The sequence below is a fragment of the Corvus brachyrhynchos genome, unplaced genomic scaffold (genome assembly GCF_000691975.1).
Source record: "Corvus brachyrhynchos isolate BGI_N302 unplaced genomic scaffold, ASM69197v1 scaffold61, whole genome shotgun sequence".
In the NCBI taxonomy this organism is placed as follows: Eukaryota; Metazoa; Chordata; class Aves; order Passeriformes; family Corvidae; genus Corvus; species Corvus brachyrhynchos.
In genome coordinates, this window is record NW_008236478.1 from 9373426 (window position 1) to 9393250 (window position 19825).

Below are 19825 nucleotides of genomic sequence, written 5' to 3' on the forward strand. Positions count from 1 at the left end.
AAGTAGAATGAGACAATTTAGGGCAAAATGTGGAAGCTTGATCAATATTAGCACTCCCACCATTCTGACTACAATAGAAGAACCTGCTTATAAATTTCTTTGCACAGGAAAGCCTTGAGGAGAGGTCTTATTTTCTCACAAGAAAAATGATGGATATTAAAACAATACTTGATTTCTTCTTATATCCAGGAAATTTTGTAATCCCTCAGTAATGTAAGGCTAGAGATCACTCAACCTTCACACTACTCATACACAGTCAGGTAAAATTCAGCGTTCCCATGCTAATGGTGAACAAAGAGATCCAGCCAACTTAATCAACTATGACCCCAGATTTTCTAGGCTGGCTACTTGGAGAATTCATGACCTGGAAATGAATTTCTGGCTAAAATACATGTCTTTCAGGAGTAAAAGACAATGAAAAGCAAGGAATTTCTACGAACGGACAGGTCCATGAGTAAGGCATTCTTTGTCCCTGGACCCAGAGCAGAAGTATCTCTCAGGATGTTCCAACCTGTCCAGAAGGCTGAAAAGATCATTAGCAATTGTTGGACAACATCAGTTCTCTGAACTAAATCCATCTTTTGCTCAGCTATCTTCCTGAACAATTTAAGTCACACAAATCAGCAGCAGAACCAATACAACATAAATGACCCCACCTGCATTCTAGGGCAAGTTCTGACCCCTTTATAGGCTATAGCAGAATGAATGCCATTTACTTCCTTAATGAGAAGTTACACAACTGTAACAAATATCAGAACAGTCCTGACTTCTGCAAGGCTTTTCATTTCATGCCTTAGCAATATATTGGTTACCTGAAAAGAGCCACTGTTCTATATTAGAAATAATACAATTTCTTACCACACAGTAGTTGTTCCCTGGAGTAAGAAAATCAGCTGCCAGAAAACAACTGCTGGATGTGTCCAAGAGTTTGACAGCTTCTCCACTATGGGCAGGTTTGTAACTATAGACTGTCCCCTGACAAATAAAGAGAAATAATCCATCACTGGCTATGAAACTTTTCATTAAAAGCTTTTGAACACTTAAAAATACCCCACCATCTTTCTGAGCTTCACTCTTTGAACTTTTATATTTTACTCTAACCTGAGGTAAAAAGTGCCCAGTAGGATTCATCTGAATTTAGTGGATTATATTGTTACCCTAGCTGAAGAGGAGGTTAGTACATTTTAGAGTGATCCATCTAATCACATTTTCAAGAAGTTTTGTTTCTCAAACTTGCTTTAATAAAATAATTTCAACACACCAAATCTCATGTGACTCCAGAAATTAATAAATATTCTAAACCAACACAAAACTTCATGTCTGTATAGAGAACAACTCTACTGCAGAGTCACAGTAGGTCTGACACACCCAAACTACACTTTTCTCCCTGTGCAAGCACACATCAAGCCTGGAGTTCATGCCCAGTAGATCCATGACTTGGACACATGGGAGACCCTGAGCACGTACTCAACTGCACACACATAAGGATTTCTGTTGGAAAATCTCAACGTTAGGTACTTTATAGTCCACCATCTGTAGGAGACAATTTTCTTGCACTTCATTAAAAGTCTTTCCAATTTTCAGTAGAAACACAGAATGGACTATGTTCACCTCTGATATAATTTGTTGACTTGTGTGATTACATTAGATGTTTTGTACTAATAGTATCAGCATATTCATATAAAGTCACAGGAATATCCCATTCTGTAGTGCTGTTATCTCAAATGCTGTACCTGGTCAGTGACAAGCAGAAGACTGGTGTAATCAGGAGAAAATATGAGGCTGGAAATGGGCTGTGAGATATCTGCACAGATTTTCATCTCATACTGCAGCTCTTTGATGTGATAAAAGATTAAAATGCCCTCCTGTGCAGAAAAGTACAAATCCACATGAGGTCTATGTCACTTACACTATCGGGCAAACTGAACTGCAAGATCTGAAAATCCCTGGAGTAGCAGTGTTTAACTGCAACCCATCACCAATGGTCTCATTTTTCTTTAGTATGTTTAAGTCAAAAGGACTCTAAACCGAGATAATAAATCTATTGAACATGAAGGTGTTCTTTAATACAGTTCTTAGTGACAGTCCATGTTTGATAACAACAGACTCTCACATCAGCTAATGCTTTAGATTTCATGTTCTTTTTGAGACAGTGTAAGAATTTGTCCCCCTCTTAAGCACGAATGTACAATGGCATTGTCAGATTGGGTTGGATATTGAGTTAGATTTTGCACAAAACAATTTGGCAATTCCATTGGCCATTTTCTCTCCTTTCCTGTTTTTTGTCCATCCTTCTCTTCTGTTCCTCTACAACATTCTTGAATAAAACCAGGATTGTCCTCTTTTATTGCTTCTTTGATTACAAAAATAGAATATTTTCCTGCTCTGCTCCCCTGTGTCAAGTCTTCACAAAGTGAATATAGACAGCACCAGAAAGGACCTTTATAGTCCTGCAGCCCTTCACTTTTTCCTAACTCCTGTCTTTGCAGTGAACTCTGCAAATATACTCCATTTGAATGTTCTTTGATTTTCACACAGTAAGTTAAAAGCATAAAGGATGCCTTACACTTCCAGCTGCATACAGTCCCTCATTACAAAATGCCATGGCAAGTAAAACTGGTTTTTGCAGATTGTTTGGTTTGCCACCTAAAAGCACAAAATCAACATAAAATATCAAATTTAATTTATTGCAACAATGTGTCACAACTCCAAATCTGGGATGATTTACTATTTATTTGTGAGTAAAAACATCATAGAGTCATTTAGATTGGAAGGGATCCTAGAAGTCCTCTAATCCAACCCCCTGCTCAGCACAGAGCCGACTTCAAACTCAGAACTAACTTCCAAGTCGGATTATGTTGTCCAGAGTCATATCAGCTAAGGTTTGAATATACCCAAAAATGGAAATTCTGTATCTTCTCTGGGCAACTTGTGCCAATGTCTGACTACCTTCACTGTGAAAGTACTTGTTTCCTAATATACACCCAGAATTTCTGTTGATGCAAACAGTGTCCTTTGCCTGTCTGGTTGTATCTTCTCTGTAGCCTTTCATTGAATAGCTAAAGCAATAGTAAAATCCCTCATTTCCTTTTCTCCAGGCTGAACAAACATAGCTCTCTCAGAGCATCTTTGTATGTCATATTCTAAGACTGCAATAATCTTTGTGGTAATGTGCTGAACTTCATCCATTCTATTGTTTTTGTACTGTGGAGCCCAAAACAAAGTGTTTGAAACAAACCCCTAAATCCTAACTCAGATAAATTACAAGGGACTGCAGTTCTAAAGAAATGCTAAAACTAAGCAGTAGGAAACCTCTTCTAGCACCACTTACTCCAATTTAAATTAGAACAAACAGAAATTTTTCCACTGTCACTTTCTCCTGAGGCTTTTAATTTGGCTGTCTATGGGCACAAAAGCTATTAATCTTTTGTCATGTAAACACACATAATATTGCCAACAATGTGTCTTACAGAGGCCAATGTGAGACGAGTTTTTCTAACCAGTGGCTTCCAGCTGTACTCACATATTATTACTCCCAGACATCAGCAGTGCTGCCTAGAAATCTATTAGCTTCATTTGAATATGGAAATACCTTTCTTTTTCTGCGCTTCTCTACGAACATAGGACACCACATCCGCTATTTTCTGCATGAACTCTGCACAAAAGAAAACAATTTATGATGTCGACCTTGTTTGTATGTCAATATTGCAATACAAGTCAGTTGTATTCTACTCTACTGAACAAAAAGGCCAGGTTCAGTACACTAAATTAAAAATGTGCATTCTTCCTCAATATCTACCATTTCTGCCATCTATGCAACTGAGCAAGCACAGTTCTCTTACTCAGTTTACAGCTGTAAAAAGGAGATAACGTGGACTTGGCGTGGAGAGTGGTACAGATGCAGACTTATCTTCCTTCTAGTGCTAAGTTATGGTATTCTTATTTCTAACAATGATTCCTTTTTTTAGATACATTTACAAGGAAACTTCAGCCAGTCTGAAAACAATGCCTAAGTGACATGTTGTGGCTGCTTACGATTCTGTTTGCAACACATTATCAGGAATTCAGCATGTGCTTAAAGCTGGCCATGCACTTAAGCATTCTGCTAAATAGATACAGATTGCAGCCTGTTTTAAATTAAGCAGAAGCTTCAGTATAATATAAATACAGACCATTTTGTTATACAGTTTTACAACAGCACTCAAAGATGAACATACAGGCCAAGAAAAAGCCCAAATGGCAAATATTCTTGTTGCCTTCTACTCAACTGACAAAAACAGTTCTGATCACACCTCAACTTTTCATTTCCAACTCTTTATTTGCTAAATTCAACACTCTGATCATTTCAAAAAGAGAAATAATGCTGGTTTGTTGGGTTGTTTTAAAAGCAGCCTTCCATTTTGGTGTTAACTATCAAAAGTAAAAGTCAGGGATACTTGCTGCAGCTTAAGAAATCATGTACTATATGTGAACAGAAGAAAATAAGATTACCAGGAGATTATCTCTTACCACTAATTCAGTGTTTGCTAGAGAAACAGCTCTATGCTAGGAAGAAACATATTCCAGTACTCCTCCTAAACCTGACCAAAGCATGAACTTCCTGTCCATGGCAGGACTGACACCTTCCATCCCATCAAAGGATGATGGGGTACAGATTGCCAAAGGAACAATTTTTGATGGTTGCGTCTCAGCATCCTCCATTTTGGCAACCCTCTGAATGGGCACAGAAGGGTAATGGCATGTAGCAGAGGAGACAGCTCAGGTTTCCCAGAAGAAGAAGGTGTGAAATGGGTTGCCCTTAACGTAAAACTTTAGTCAGTCATAGCCTGCCAAAGGTCCCCATGAAAAAAGACAGGTGGGAATACTTATAGGGCACACAAACCAACTTGGTGAGTTGCAATCAATCAGAGGTCCTCCCATTCCAGAATAAATTAAAAGCAGATTCCTTTGTCTGAAGCCAAAGACATCTTCTGTTCACTCTCTGTGCCTCACACATTCTCCAGTAAAGCCTGGTAGTGTTTACAGCCTTGTTTTCATTATAAAATAGTCTATGTAAGAGCTGGCATTAAGGAATGCTATTAAGCCACACTGCTTCAGTTTTGTTGTTTGAAGACTCGTGAGCCCTCAAAGATCACTTCTAACATTACCTAACATAGCAAATGAAGACTATCCAACATTTCATGCAAAAGAAAAGAAATTATTGGTACTTAACTAATAGTAAAAATAGTACTGTTGTTAGTACTACTAATAATAGCTGGTATATTAATAGTTTAATGTTAATCTATTAGGGCTGGTTAATAAGATCTGGAATCCTGGAAATATAGTTAATTTAATAAATTTTGATATATGTTAATTTAATCAATTTTGATGTATTTACAGTTGTTTTGGTTTTGGTTTGTTTGGTTTTTTTCACAAAGAAAAATGAAAGTCAGCTATTGGGTGTTAAAAACACCCCACAGAAGCTCAAAAGACATTCTCATATGTTTACTGTACTAATTAAAAAAATAGGGTTCTACAATATAGCTTTCTAATTTCTGTGAGGTACACAGCAGGAGAACAGAAGAAAGCAAAAAAAGCTTTCACCTATCCCCTTTCCTCCCTACTTGAATGAAACACACTCAGCTATTTCTTACCAGGTGGAGCTTTTTGTTGAAGAACAGAAACACTGTACTTCTCAGCATCAATTGCCAAAACATATCCTTCTTTACAGCCCATGTATATTTCTGAGGTTGCAGTCCAGCAGTGGGCAGTGGGATGCACAGAAGTCTTAATACAATTTCTAGGCTTCAGCATGAAAACAAAAAAGTTCAATCAACAATTGACAAATATCTGTACAAGCTGTTACATACATTTCAAAATAAGAAAAAAATAGATCATTACTTCATAGAGTCTGACATCATGTTTAACATCAGCATTATTTTATTCAGTCATCCCTTCAGTGAAGCCAGTAACTGGAAAAAGAACATTCTCCAAAAAAGTATATGTCTGGAGAAAGGGTGAACTCACTCTCTCTCTAGAAGCTTGTTTAAATGATGAATTATATTTTCAATTAAAAACTATATATTTTTAAATTTGAATTTGTCTGGATTTATTCTCCAGCATTTGAATCTGTTACAATTTTATCCCTAGCTTGGAAATCCCTCCAGTATCTTCCCTATCCTCACAAAGAAATTGACCCACCATAACAAGGGCATCTCCCAAACTTTTAATGATAAAATTATGATAAAATTCAACACACTGAGCCCCTAGAGGTTTCTTTAAATGTCAGAGGGGCACTGGAAGCCCCAATTTAAATGGTTACTTATTATGACCTTGCCATGACAAATGCCTTTCAAACTGCTTTTCAGAATATTCTTCCACTTTATAGCCAAATGTGAACATGTGGTTCTTGCATACCTGGCAGTACTAAAACACATTTTGTTTGAATAGCTTATTGTATAATCCAAATTGCTCTGTAAAACAGCTCTGTCAATCTTTGTGTCAACTGCAAATAAGTGCTAGAAATATCCCTGACCTGGACTTCCCATGTGCCTTGAATTTAATTTCGCTAAAATAACTCTCATAAATCTGTTATCCATAAAACAGGAAGAACAGAACTTCTCCAGCAAATATTACTAAAGACAGAGTGGCCTGTTCAGATACAATAGTAACAGAGATCATAAAAATACCATGATAGAAAGAACCAGATTAAAGAGAATTCAGGGAGGGGAAGAGGGGGACAAAACACAAGAAAACCTTGGGAGAACATTTAAAAGAGAGGATTCGAAGCACCATGCATGTGTGCAGAAGTGGTGAGGATCACTAAACAATATGATGGATGATAAAAAAGAAGATTCTATAATTCTATACAACACCTGCTGTCTCACTAAAGTTTCTATAAAAAGAGGAAATATGGATGGACTTTTGATGAAAACACAGGACAGAGATTCATAAGTACCTAGATTTCATTAGCAAAATATACCAAGCACTTGCTGTATGATTCCTGGTAAGTAACTTACATTCTATTTATGCTTCCAAAGCATTTTTAATTTCTCAGGGGAAAAATGTTACAGAAATAAAGTATATTGATATTTACCTTATAAATCAAATAGGACTAACATTAATAAATCTATAGCAAATAGGGCTTTACATCACCCAGAAAAACATTTAATACAGGCATTTTCACTGATTTTATAAGGCTTGAGCATCACAAATCTTTGGGAAGGTCGTAACTGAATTTCTGCAAAACGCAAGCTTCCTGTGTAAACATAACTTCTGTAATATTCCTTTGTACCTGCTGTCATGACCGTCTTTACACATAAACTAGGTAAAATATGCTAATCCTAGGATAAGATTATGTAAATGCCAAACCAGGTTGCTTCTTGAAGTGTGCATTGGTACGGCGGCGCATAATAATAATAATAATAGTAATAATACTGCTTTTTTTTTCTTAACTTCTCTCCTTTTGAGTATTTTTTTTAACTTCTCTCCTTTTGAGTAGCACCTCTTCAGGGGAAAAAAATTCCATGATGGATCCTTGCCACAAAAAGTTTTATAAAAATACAATAGAATGAAATTGGTGCTAGAGATGAAGTCAATTCAAGTGGGCTCGATTGTCCCACTCTGCTCTGCACCGGTGCTGCCTTACCTTGAATATCGTGAGCAGTTTTGGTCACTGCAGTATAAGAAAGATATTAAACTACTAGAGAATGTCCAAAGGAGGACTAGGAAGATAGTGAAAGGTCTAGAGGGGAAGCTGTATTAAGAGCAGCTGAGGTGATTTGGTCTATTCAGTCTGATGAAGAGACTGAGGGGAGACCTCATTGCAGTTACAACTTCCTTGTGAGGGGAAGAGGAGGAGCAGGCACTGATCACTCTGTGGTGATCAGGCACAGGACCCAAGGGAATGCTCTGTGTCAGGGGGGGTTTAGGTTGGACATTAGAAAAAGATTCTTCACCAGAGGCTGGTTGGGCATTAGAAGAGGCTCCCCAGGAAGTGGTCACAGCACTAAGCCTGACAGAGTTCAAGCAGCATTCGGACAATTCCCTCAGGGACAGGGTGTGACTCCTGCGGATGATCCTGTGCAGGGCCAGGTGTTGGATTCGATGATCCTCGTAGGTCCCTTCCAACTCAGCATACTCTGGGATTCTGTGGTAAAGCACATTTAGAAAACTCTGATCTAGAAAAATCTAATGCCAGAAACAAAGGATGGGAAGCTGTAGGATATTTGAATTCCTTTCCCTCTGCTGCCCCGCTGTGGTTACACTTGGGTACATATCCAGCCTCAGTACGTGGTTCTAGAGTATGGAACACTGACACACGTCCAAGAAGCAAACAAGCAGGCTGGCAATAGGCTTGCTTTTCAGTGCTGGGGTGTTGCAAAGAGGTGCTTAACTTGACAGGACTTATGCATGTGACTTCCCTCCAGTGTCAGGGCTTAGAAGATCTAACAGTGCTCAGTTTTTCTGCTTGGTTAGAGGTTTATGTGCACAGCCATGCATAGAGGAGAGAACTAGTGCTGTAAGGCAAAATAAATTCAAGTCCTAAAAAAAATTACTTAGCTACCATAGTCTGGAGTAAGGTGAAAACATGCCAGAAACAGATTCATTGCCTCCCAGTGCTGAACCCACAGTTTAGTACAAGGGAAACATACCACCACCACAACAACAAAAGGAACAAGAGCTAGTATTTTGGAAGAAAACCTTTCATTTCTAAATAACTTGTTGTTCATTACCTTATCAATATTGACAAAAAAAATACACCCATCTAAGAAAACTAGACAGTAAATAACTATCAAAATATTTACCATCTAATTTGAAAGAAAAGGAAATCTTCAATGAAGACTGTTAGAACAGCCTACTTGTACTCCAGAAATATTTCTATGGATAAGGACAATACAATCACATTGAGGGTGCTAAAAAGAAATCTAGGTTTTTCTGAAGGCAGATGGGAATGCAAAATCCCTATAGAGATCTTTAGTGTATATATCTAGTATCGCTGATAGCACAAACTTTTCCATGTGGAAAAGTTCACAACATGGTTCTGCGAGTTCAAGCATAAGAACCTACTACTACTGAGCAGAATAGCATCCACTCCGGGACAAATTCTATTAAGCCTCACAGACCTAATAGAGGAGCTGTTTTTTTCCCCAATACTTCTTGTAATTCACTGTACAGAATAAAGAATGAAGTGGGTTTTGCAAAGTTTGTCATCTGCAATAACCTAAGAGGCAGTAAGGCAGAAGAAAAGGGCAAGGCCCCAGATGAGAATATATTATCTTCATTTTCCACGTTCTAAGTGATTTCAAATATGAGCAGTTCACATGTATTTAGAATCAATATAGGATATTTGTTTCTAGTTCTTCACTGTCCTGAAAACCATGGGAAACCAGTTACACAGTTAAAAACCTCTACCATTGTGAAAGCATGAAGCAATGAAAAGAGGATGAGGTCAGGAAAACATCATTTCCTGTTTCTATTTTTTGATTCTTCTTTGCACACTATCTGATCATACAGAACTCTCATTTGTCCACTGAGAAGATGTAGTTTAATGCCAGTGTCATCTTCTGCATGCTAGTTTTGTTATCTCATATATATCACAAGCCACCAAATAGAAATTGATGGTCTTTTTCTTAGAAAAGAATCCCAGATTTGCAAGTTAAATGTTTTCACACTTCTAGTTTGTAGTCAGGTGAAAAGTAAATTTCAAACAAAATGAGAACACTTTTGAAGCCTCTAAAAAGAGGCATCTCAAGGGAGGATAAAAAGTAAATAATCAAATACAAGTGAGACAAATGGCAAGGTCCAGCACTGAGAGTGGTATGGGAATGTATTTCAGAAGCAGGGGTTGCTGTCTGGAATACAGCCTTCAATGCTTCCATAGCCTGAGGCATTTTCAAAGTCAAAAAGAAAGCAATCCCAAAGGGATACGTGAGGATTACTATCAGTTTAGTGTGGGAATAAGTAAATGCCAAACCAGGTTGCTTCTTGAAGTGTGCATTGGTACGGCGGCGCATAATAATAATAATAATAGTAATAATACTGCTTTTTTTTTCTTAACTTCTCTCCTTTTGAGTATTTTTTTTAACTTCTCTCCTTTTGAGTAGCACCTCTTCAGGGGAAAAAAATTCCATGATGGATCCTTGCCACAAAAAGTTTTATAAAAATACAATAGAATGAAATTGGTGCTAGAGATGAAGTCAATTCAAGTGGGCTCGATTGTCCCACTCTGCTCTGCACCGGTGCTGCCTTACCTTGAATATCGTGAGCAGTTTTGGTCACTGCAGTATAAGAAAGATATTAAACTACTAGAGAATGTCCAAAGGAGGACTAGGAAGATAGTGAAAGGTCTAGAGGGGAAGCTGTATTAAGAGCAGCTGAGGTGATTTGGTCTATTCAGTCTGATGAAGAGACTGAGGGGAGACCTCATTGCAGTTACAACTTCCTTGTGAGGGGAAGAGGAGGAGCAGGCACTGATCACTCTGTGGTGATCAGGCACAGGACCCAAGGGAATGCTCTGTGTCAGGGGGGGGTTAGGTTGGGCATTAGAAGAGGCTCCCCAGGAAGTGGTCACAGCACTAAGCCTGACAGAGTTCAAGCAGCATTCGGACAATTCCCTCAGGGACAGGGTGTGACTCCTGCGGATGATCCTGTGCAGGGCCAGGTGTTGGATTCGATGATCCTCGTAGGTCCCTTCCAACTCAGCATATTCTGGGATTCTGTGGTAAAGCACATTTAGAAAACTCTGATCTAGAAAAATCTAATGCCAGAAACAAAGGATGGGAAGCTGTAGGATATTTGAATTCCTTTCCCTCTGCTGCCCCGCTGTGGTTACACTTGGGTACATATCCAGCCTCAGTACGTGGTTCTAGAGTATGGAACACTGACACACGTCCAAGAAGCAAACAAGCAGGCTGGCAATAGGCTTGCTTTTCAGTGCTGGGGTGTTGCAAAGAGGTGCTTAACTTGACAGGACTTATGCATGTGACTTCCCTCCAGTGTCAGGGCTTAGAAGATCTAACAGTGCTCAGTTTTTCTGCTTGGTTAGAGGTTTATGTGCACAGCCATGCATAGAGGAGAGAACTAGTGCTGTAAGGCAAAATAAATTCAAGTCCTAAAAAAAATTACTTAGCTACCATAGTCTGGAGTAAGGTGAAAACATGCCAGAAACAGATTCATTGCCTCCCAGTGCTGAACCCACAGTTTAGTACAAGGGAAACATACCACCACCACAACAACAAAAGGAACAAGAGCTAGTATTTTGGAAGAAAACCTTTCATTTCTAAATAACTTGTTGTTCATTACCTTATCAATATTGACAAAAAAAATACACCCATCTAAGAAAACTAGACAGTAAATAACTATCAAAATATTTACCATCTAATTTGAAAGAAAAGGAAATCTTCAATGAAGACTGTTAGAACAGCCTACTTGTACTCCAGAAATATTTCTATGGATAAGGACAATACAATCACATTGAGGGTGCTAAAAAGAAATCTAGGTTTTTCTGAAGGCAGATGGGAATGCAAAATCCCTATAGAGATCTTTAGTGTATATATCTAGTATCGCTGATAGCACAAACTTTTCCATGTGGAAAAGTTCACAACATGGTTCTGCGAGTTCAAGCATAAGAACCTACTACTACTGAGCAGAATAGCATCCACTCCGGGACAAATTCTATTAAGCCTCACAGACCTAATAGAGGAGCTGTTTTTTCCCCCAATACTTCTTGTAATTCACTGTACAGAATAAAGAATGAAGTGGGTTTTGCAAAGTTTGTCATCTGCAATAACCTAAGAGGCAGTAAGGCAGAAGAAAAGGGCAAGGCCCCAGATGAGAATATATTATCTTCATTTTCCACGTTCTAAGTGATTTCAAATATGAGCAGTTCACATGTATTTAGAATCAATATAGGATATTTGTTTCTAGTTCTTCACTGTCCTGAAAACCATGGGAAACCAGTTACACAGTTAAAAACCTCTACCATTGTGAAAGCATGAAGCAATGAAAAGAGGATGAGGTCAGGAAAACATCATTTCCTGTTTCTATTTTTTGATTCTTCTTTGCACACTATCTGATCATACAGAACTCTCATTTGTCCACTGAGAAGATGTAGTTTAATGCCAGTGTCATCTTCTGCATGCTAGTTTTGTTATCTCATATATATCACAAGCCACCAAATAGAAATTGATGGTCTTTTTCTTAGAAAAGAATCCCAGATTTGCAAGTTAAATGTTTTCACACTTCTAGTTTGTAGTCAGGTGAAAAGTAAATTTCAAACAAAATGAGAACACTTTTGAAGCCTCTAAAAAGAGGCATCTCAAGGGAGGATAAAAAGTAAATAATCAAATACAAGTGAGACAAATGGCAAGGTCCAGCACTGAGAGTGGTATGGGAATGTATTTCAGAAGCAGGGGTTGCTGTCTGGAATACAGCCTTCAATGCTTCCATAGCCTGAGGCATTTTCAAAGTCAAAAAGAAAGCAATCCCAAAGGGATACGTGAGGATTACTATCAGTTTAGTGTGGGAATAAGTTTTCAAGGTTTCAGCAGGTCATTTTAGCTTGGGCATAGTTAAATGCTGACACACCAAATGCTGCTTCTGGCATACAGATTCAAACCTCCACTGCACAGATATATGACTGCGCTAGGATCTATGTCAGACATGTCACCACTGTACTGCACTACGCAGCAGCTCTGTGCCTTCTCAGTCTCCTGTCAAAATGGGTTTCAAAAATATTCTTGTGGTAACAGATCCATTTGCTGGGTTGTACCTATTTAATAAGCATTGGAATAATAAAAAGAAAAAATTCAGTAACTACCACAAATGTTTCTGCTTCATCTCCTTCCAGGCCAGCAATGGCTGAAACTGGCAAATCAGGGCCATGGTATGGATCATCATTACGAGAAGGTGGGAAAAACAAATCCTCGTGAGGAGTCACAGTCCCATGACCATCGGGGAGTTCCACAGGGCTGTGAAAAAGCAAAAGACAAAAGCAAAGTCTGAGGAGAAGAAATGTGAATAGTAAATGCTGATACAAAACACAGAAGCTGTTTTCAAAATGGGCTTTATTTCTGCAGAAGTAATGGAGGAAGAGTGAGCATGCCTATGTATTTACACGTGCATTCTGTAACGCCAAAACGCACAAAAACCTTTGGTATTTTTTTCAGATCACAAATTAAGGCCTTGTTTATACTTTCATTAGTATAACTGTCAGTGGCAACATATTGATTATATTAGTAGTTAACAAGATTAAATACAGTTGGGAATGGTAGAGTAGCTGTCACCTCAAAGCATATGTTTTATACTTTGAAGACTCCAACTTGAATGATACATACTACTTTTATACCAACCTCAAAAAACATTTTGGCATAAATAAATTCTAGTTTTGCTGTGCTCAGTGAACTGCATTGACAGAGCCATCCTCTCTGGACCTGTTAATTAGCCACACAAGCTGGAAATCACATAGAAAACTCATACTGCTTTTGGTATAATTTGTGATTACAACAAGATATTGTTTAACTATGCTTACTAGGAACAAACTGATCCAAATTCGATGGTTTCATAGCTACAAAAGCAATGCTCAATGTAGTCACTTACAGAAAAGCAGTCCAGGCACGACCTTAATGCACCTTAACACAGCTTTTGATTGAGGCTGCCAAAGCAACTGATTAGTATTAGCTTCATGGAATGCATAATCTGGTCATGTGAGTACTGAGAAATGAAATCATAAATTTAATTCATTTGATTGACTAGACAGATTTATAGTGGTTGTGATTTAGCAATTACTGACTGCAATTACTAGGTGAACTAAGTGGGACTAAATCCTTTGCAAATAGACATGTGTTGTTAGTCTTTGATATTAAAATATACTTGTAGATTTTGCCCTTAGCCTGAGGGGTGTTCCACTCACTGTCGCGTAAGGTGATGCTCGTCCTTACACCTCTCAACGTGCCAGATGGTAACGGAGCTCTCAGCAACAAAACACAGCTGCTGCCAATTCATAGGGTTAAAACTCAGAGAGGTCCCTGTTAGCCCTGGCTGAGACTCACTGCACAGGAGGATATTTTCTTGCCAATTCCTTCATTAAAGAGAGTAAAAGAAAATCAGATTCATTAAACAGGCAAAAAAACATTGAAGCCAAAGATCTGGTTGTGATTATGACTGACGTTCAAGATCCAGTTTGGAAAACAAATACTTGTCACTGACAAAAAATTTCTGCTGTCAAACAAGTTAGATGCTCTTGAGAATGAAAAGGATGTGGTTAATTAGCCACACATAAAGTTATTACTACTAGAAAATGATTGAATAACTGACATTTTAGAAACACTATCATGCACTCCCTTCTGTGAAAAGACCAATGGTCACAAGAAATGGATTTTTTTTTCATTAGCTCCATCGATGACTACTCAAAGGGGCCCAAACAATTAACTCCTCAGCACCCCAGCCTTGCTTTTCCAATCTGTAACATAATGACTGTAATGCTTGCAGCTGGAAGGTGTTATAATAAGGAAACAAATCACAGTCAGCCTATGATTATCTACGGATTAATTACCTAGGTAATACAGTAATTGTGTTGTGAATGCAGACATACAAGCTATGGCTGCATTAACTAACTTGGGCACAAACCAGGGCAGAGTCTGTGTGGGGCTGTTATGTATAGCTGACAGAAGCCTGGGAATCTGCTTTCCACTGACTTTTCTTTTGTCCAGTATAACCCATTTTATGTTCTCCTCATTTAATTTGCATGTTTTTCACTATTCAGACTAACATTTGATGGCATTTGCATTTTTAGGTGCTATCCAAGAACTGATTAACAATATTTGAAGAAAATGGTTAAAACCATTTCTTAATTTATTGGATAATCTATCTGATTGCTAATCTAAATATCATTTATAGCTTTGGTATTTGTCATTATTGCTGAGAGGAAAAATCTAAAATGCATACACTACTGTAAATGGATTCAGTATAATCCCTTAATCTGGCTGTAATAAACTCACTCACAGAAATAATCACAAAGCAAACAATGGTTAACATTTATAACATATGCAAAAAATGGGAATTATTCATACATATGCAGTAGCCCTCATTAAAACTACAGGAAGCTATAAACTACAATTCTCACTTTTAAAGATATCAGTGTATCATGTTTTCTAAAGATCTGTCAGCATGTTCTTGTCTCATACCTACCAGATAACACCAACTGGGTTTTATGGTAGATAATTTACTAAGATCTGAAACTATGGTGAAACACGTATCTGAAAAGGAATCTGACATTAAGCTTCTCCTTTCAACAGAAAAGAATAAAGATGAGGGATAAAATATCTCAGATGAAAGGCAGCTTTTAGTTATCCACAAGCTCTTTATATTTAGAGACTGACATCTTTCAAAACATCTCTTATACCTCTGATCCCAAACTAGCTGCTTAAAGTAGTGGGGCTGTGCAATGGTCATATAGGCATGACATCTAATGCTCAACACTGAGATTTCTGTCAATGAATGCACAATATAATCCAATCACAAAAATGAAGGTCCTGATTTCACAGTAAACTCACACACCTCTGTTGAAATTATCATAAATTCTAAACTTAATATTCTAATGTAATTGTATTTTGTCACTAAATTCTTTGTGACTTAGGATGGTTTTTTATGACAATTAGCTGCTGACAGTTGTAACACGCTGATTCAAGCTGGTTAAAATTGTTTGGCCTTGGAAATTGCTACTACTATAAAGCATTTAAACATTTCTAGGTATTTCTGGTTTTAAGAATAATCTAGAGAAGTCTTTCAGGATGGAGCATTTTTGTTTAAGAGCACACAATGAACACATTGGACCACGTGTGTTACTTCTGCTGTAAGTGACAAGTGTGTCAGCTGTCAGGCCAGTGAGGCTTTGTTGGTTTCCAGTGTGATATACACAGACATCCTTCTTGAACTACTGTGTATGATCAGAGCTCACAGCAAACTTTATTCTTCTTCAGAAGGGATAAAGAAGAGGCATCTGTAATAGTATCTACTCTCATTACTAAATTCTGAAATTCCGGGAATTTCTGCAACTTCACTTGTATAAGAAAAGATCATCATTAAATTGAGACTATACCAACTATTCCTTATATGTCCTTGCTTGCCTTTCTCCCTCCTCATTTATTTTGAAGTGCTCAGACTCCACAGTCAATGGGAACTTGCTGGCAATGGAGGCAAGAGCAGGGCTGTATTTTACAGTACAATTAAAATATTACATATTCTACTTTTCTGTATCTGCACTGCATTATATATTTCACATCAATGAACAGAAAATTATGATCTAGCCCAGTGATCCAAGTTAGTGTAATCACTGAGCAAAATTATAAGCCAGAACTAAGATCAAGCAAAAGTAATTAAGAGGAGCACTGAACAGTCCAGGGGGACAAACCAGTGCAAATCGGCTTTAGAACCTTTTTCCTCTTTTCAGCAGGCAACTTTCTTCCACAAACAGCATGGGCTCAGCTTCCAACAGTGAACAGATAATTAACTGATGCTGAAGGCTCTGGAATTAGTCCAAAAAACAAAATTTGGAAGAAGGTAGAAGATAACTTTGGTACCGCTAACAGCCAATTTGACTGGTGTCTACTAATACTAGAAAATAAACAGCAATTTTGGTACAGAAAGTTTGCAGACAATGATCAATCAGGGGGGGAAAAAAAAAGAGATGAAGGCAAACAGTATGTTTTCCAAATTTGTTAACTTAATTTGTGTTAAAACAGTAGTCAGACAAATATATGAATTAAATGCAAATGGTATGAGACAATTTTATTTTTTTACTCTTACCATACTGAAAGAACAAATTCTGGGATCGAAGAGTAACTGGCCAGATATGGGCCTGTGAAACTAAATGAAAGTAAGGTATAGTCCAGCTGAGCATCACCTGAAATATAAAAATAAAGAACATGGTCTTTGATTGTCCCAGACTTTATTTTATAGTACCACAGATACTCTTCTCACTTCCTTTATATCCAGTTTAACTCCTTAAATATTCTCCAGGCCCTTGATTTCTTGGCTTTACTGCAGATTATTCTTTTGATTTGATCATAAAAATGTTCCCTATATATCACTGCTTGGAATTTTTTTCAATTTTTTTCAATAATACTTTGAAATTGTAAAGTATTTTTCCTCAAGTCCCATGAAATCCTTTGCAGTCATGATTTTATTCATATACATGAAAAAAGCAAGTAGCATGATCCTTATTTAAATGGCAAGGGAACTGAAACATGAATAGGGTAAGCAACTTAACTACAGAGAGAAATTACATGAAGCAGGCAAAAACATACACTAAATCCTGGACTCCAAAGTTTAACTGCAAGACCCTTCATCCCTCTCACATCCCGAATTTCTCATCCGGCTTTCAGCAGTCTGCTTGGGAGTCTACTGCAGTATGATTTTGTTGCTTATTCTGACTACATTTTCCTAAAACTAATTCCATTTAACTCCTTTTCTTTTCCTTTTAAATTAGCTTCATTATGTATGGTCATATTCCTCCCTAGCTCGAACCTAAGTAAAAGTAGTACAGTGGAAAATTCCTTCCACTGCTTTCCATAAATCTCATAATGAGATTTATGCTCCCTGCCACACTGTTTTTCAAGTCTTATAAAAAAAAAAACAACCTCTGAAACTGGATGATTAAAGCATTGTTTTAATGAAATGATGATGATGAGGGTCACCACATCACTACCTTTTAATTCTGTCGGTTTACTCAGTTCAGGAAAAGTGTAGATGTATATGATGGGATTGAGCTTCCGGTCAGAAAAGGCCAGCACTTGACTGTTGGCATTTGCTGCAAAGGCTCCCACCTGGCCAGTCTGACACTGCAGTGCTCTTGTCTTCTTTGTTTCGATGTCCAGGAAGAGGATGTAATTACCACAAGGATAGCAGACAGTTTGATCATTGATAAAGCCAAAGTTCTTATCTGAGAATCCCTGAACCCAACTGAAAATAGAGCAACTGAATGTTAGAACATTAACCAAAAACACACATTTCTCAAAAAACTGTGCAAAAGGGAATGTTGTAGCCTAAGTTCCATTGGACTGATGCTTGGGATTTGTTAGATTCATCCTCATACTCATGTTGCAAAACCACAATAACTGAGATTTGGTATTATGAATCACTAGTTCAGTGCTTCCAAAAACATACAGTTGATCTTACCCTGATGGAGCACAAAAGACTGGCATAAGAACATGGAGAGATGCTTTTATTTCTTTCAGTTTTCACTAAAGTCAGCCAAGTTCACAGGCTCTGGTTTTGTACTCATATATCTCAGCAAATGGCATAACTTTATTTGAAAGAATTGCATGGGTACAATCCATACTTGGGACCCAGTTGTGTTTGTTTAACCTTTTTGCACTTTCATAGTTCATCTCATACACAGAAAATAAAAAACATAAAGGCATAGCTTCTGTTTATATGAAGCAAACCAGGACTGTTCTGCTTTAAAGACTCCAGTACTTTAACATGGTAAAACTCTGGAATGTAAACAGGATGTGTTACACAAGGGCTGAAATAAATTACTTAAGAGGACTCTGCTTATGAACTTACAACATGTCAAGAAATTCATAACTGCTTGCAGATGTTTTTACTTTTCAAAAAGTGTGTGGACAAACATCAGGGTTGTCTTACCAAAGGGATCTGCATTTACCACTAAGCGAGGATGTCAGTTTAGCCTGCTGGTAGCACAGCAGGAAACAGACAGGCTCTGTGTATAACACTGCTGTTAGCATCTTCTCTTGGAATTATCATTCAGAAACATCCCATCTCTGCTCTTTTTTCCAAATCAGAGAATTTGACTGGGAGAGACCTTTGTTCTCTGCAATGACCAGAAGCATATTTATGCTCCTTTCACAAACATAAGTCAGTCATAAAGTCAGCTCCGTTGCTGATCCTTTGTACTCTTAGGAGATGGTATTACAGCCTCAGCACTCTCATACTTAAGAACATTTTAAAATTACTGGTGTTGAGATAAATTTATGCCCAGCAATAACTTCCCATTATCTTTTCTGAGGAGTTTCTGCTCTTGGCTTCTTTTGCTACATAAGAGAGGAGTCAATGTAGGAGCCAGAGAGGAGTGGGAGCACTGACAGTGTGCTTGTGGAAATGAACTGAATGCCATGGCAACAGAGGAGACATTTCAGCTCATAATGTTTTTCTGGGCCTTCCTTCATACAAGAACAGGTTGCATGGGGTGCCATGGCACATGAGACCTCTCTGAACCTGTTTACAGGACTAGCTCTGTGCTTTTCTCCAACACTAGCTCTAAATTAGTGGAAATGAAGTATTTCTAACTTCTGTTTGTGGAGGTAAAATGAAATCTAGAAAACATGTATGCAGGGATAAATTAATGGAGTGACAGTGCAATTTATCATTCTTATATATCCTAAGGGGACAAGGGGAAAGAAAGAAAGGAAAGGAAAGAAAGGAAAGAAAGGAAGGAAAGGAAGGAAAGGAAGGAAGGAAAGAAAGGGTCTTTATTGTGCGAGTGACCACGCACTGGAACAGGTTTCCCAGAGAGGCTGTGGAGTCTCCATCACTGCAGCTATTCCAGAACCGTCTGGATGTAATCCCATGCACCACGCTCTGGGATGACCCTGCCTGAGCAAGAAGGTTGGACCAGATGACCCAATGTGGTCCCTTGAATCCGACTGATTTGTGATTCTGTGATCTGTGCCCGTGCGAACGCTCCTTTCCCTCTCCCCCCGCGCTATCCTGACAGATCCCGACAGCGCAGCCTCCTTTCCTCTCCCTGCCTGACCGCCCTATTCACAGAGCCGCCGCGGGGTGAGCACAGCGCAGGCCACCGCGCACCCCACCCGCGCCCAGG

The 19825-nt window shown here is 38.2% G+C and overlaps 1 protein-coding gene across 1 annotated transcript in view; it reads right to left on the reverse strand.

Moving 5' to 3' along the window:
- The window catches only part of CFAP43 (cilia and flagella associated protein 43), a 44484-nt gene extending 25842 nt beyond the window's left edge, over nt 1–18642 (reverse strand). The window contains exons 1-10 of the mRNA XM_017725882.1: nt 18628–18642; nt 17687–18023; nt 16786–16882; nt 13892–14059; nt 12800–12950; nt 5634–5784; nt 3593–3655; nt 2567–2646; nt 1734–1865; nt 859–975 (exon numbers count right to left, since the gene is read on the reverse strand). Of these exons, the coding sequence (XP_017581371.1) occupies nt 859–975; nt 1734–1865; nt 2567–2646; nt 3593–3655; nt 5634–5784; nt 12800–12950; nt 13892–14059; nt 16786–16882; nt 17687–18023; nt 18628–18642 (1311 nt within the window). The remainder of the gene's footprint in view (nt 1–858; nt 976–1733; nt 1866–2566; nt 2647–3592; nt 3656–5633; nt 5785–12799; nt 12951–13891; nt 14060–16785; nt 16883–17686; nt 18024–18627) is intronic.
- Nucleotides 18643–19825: the final 1183 nt, after the last annotated feature.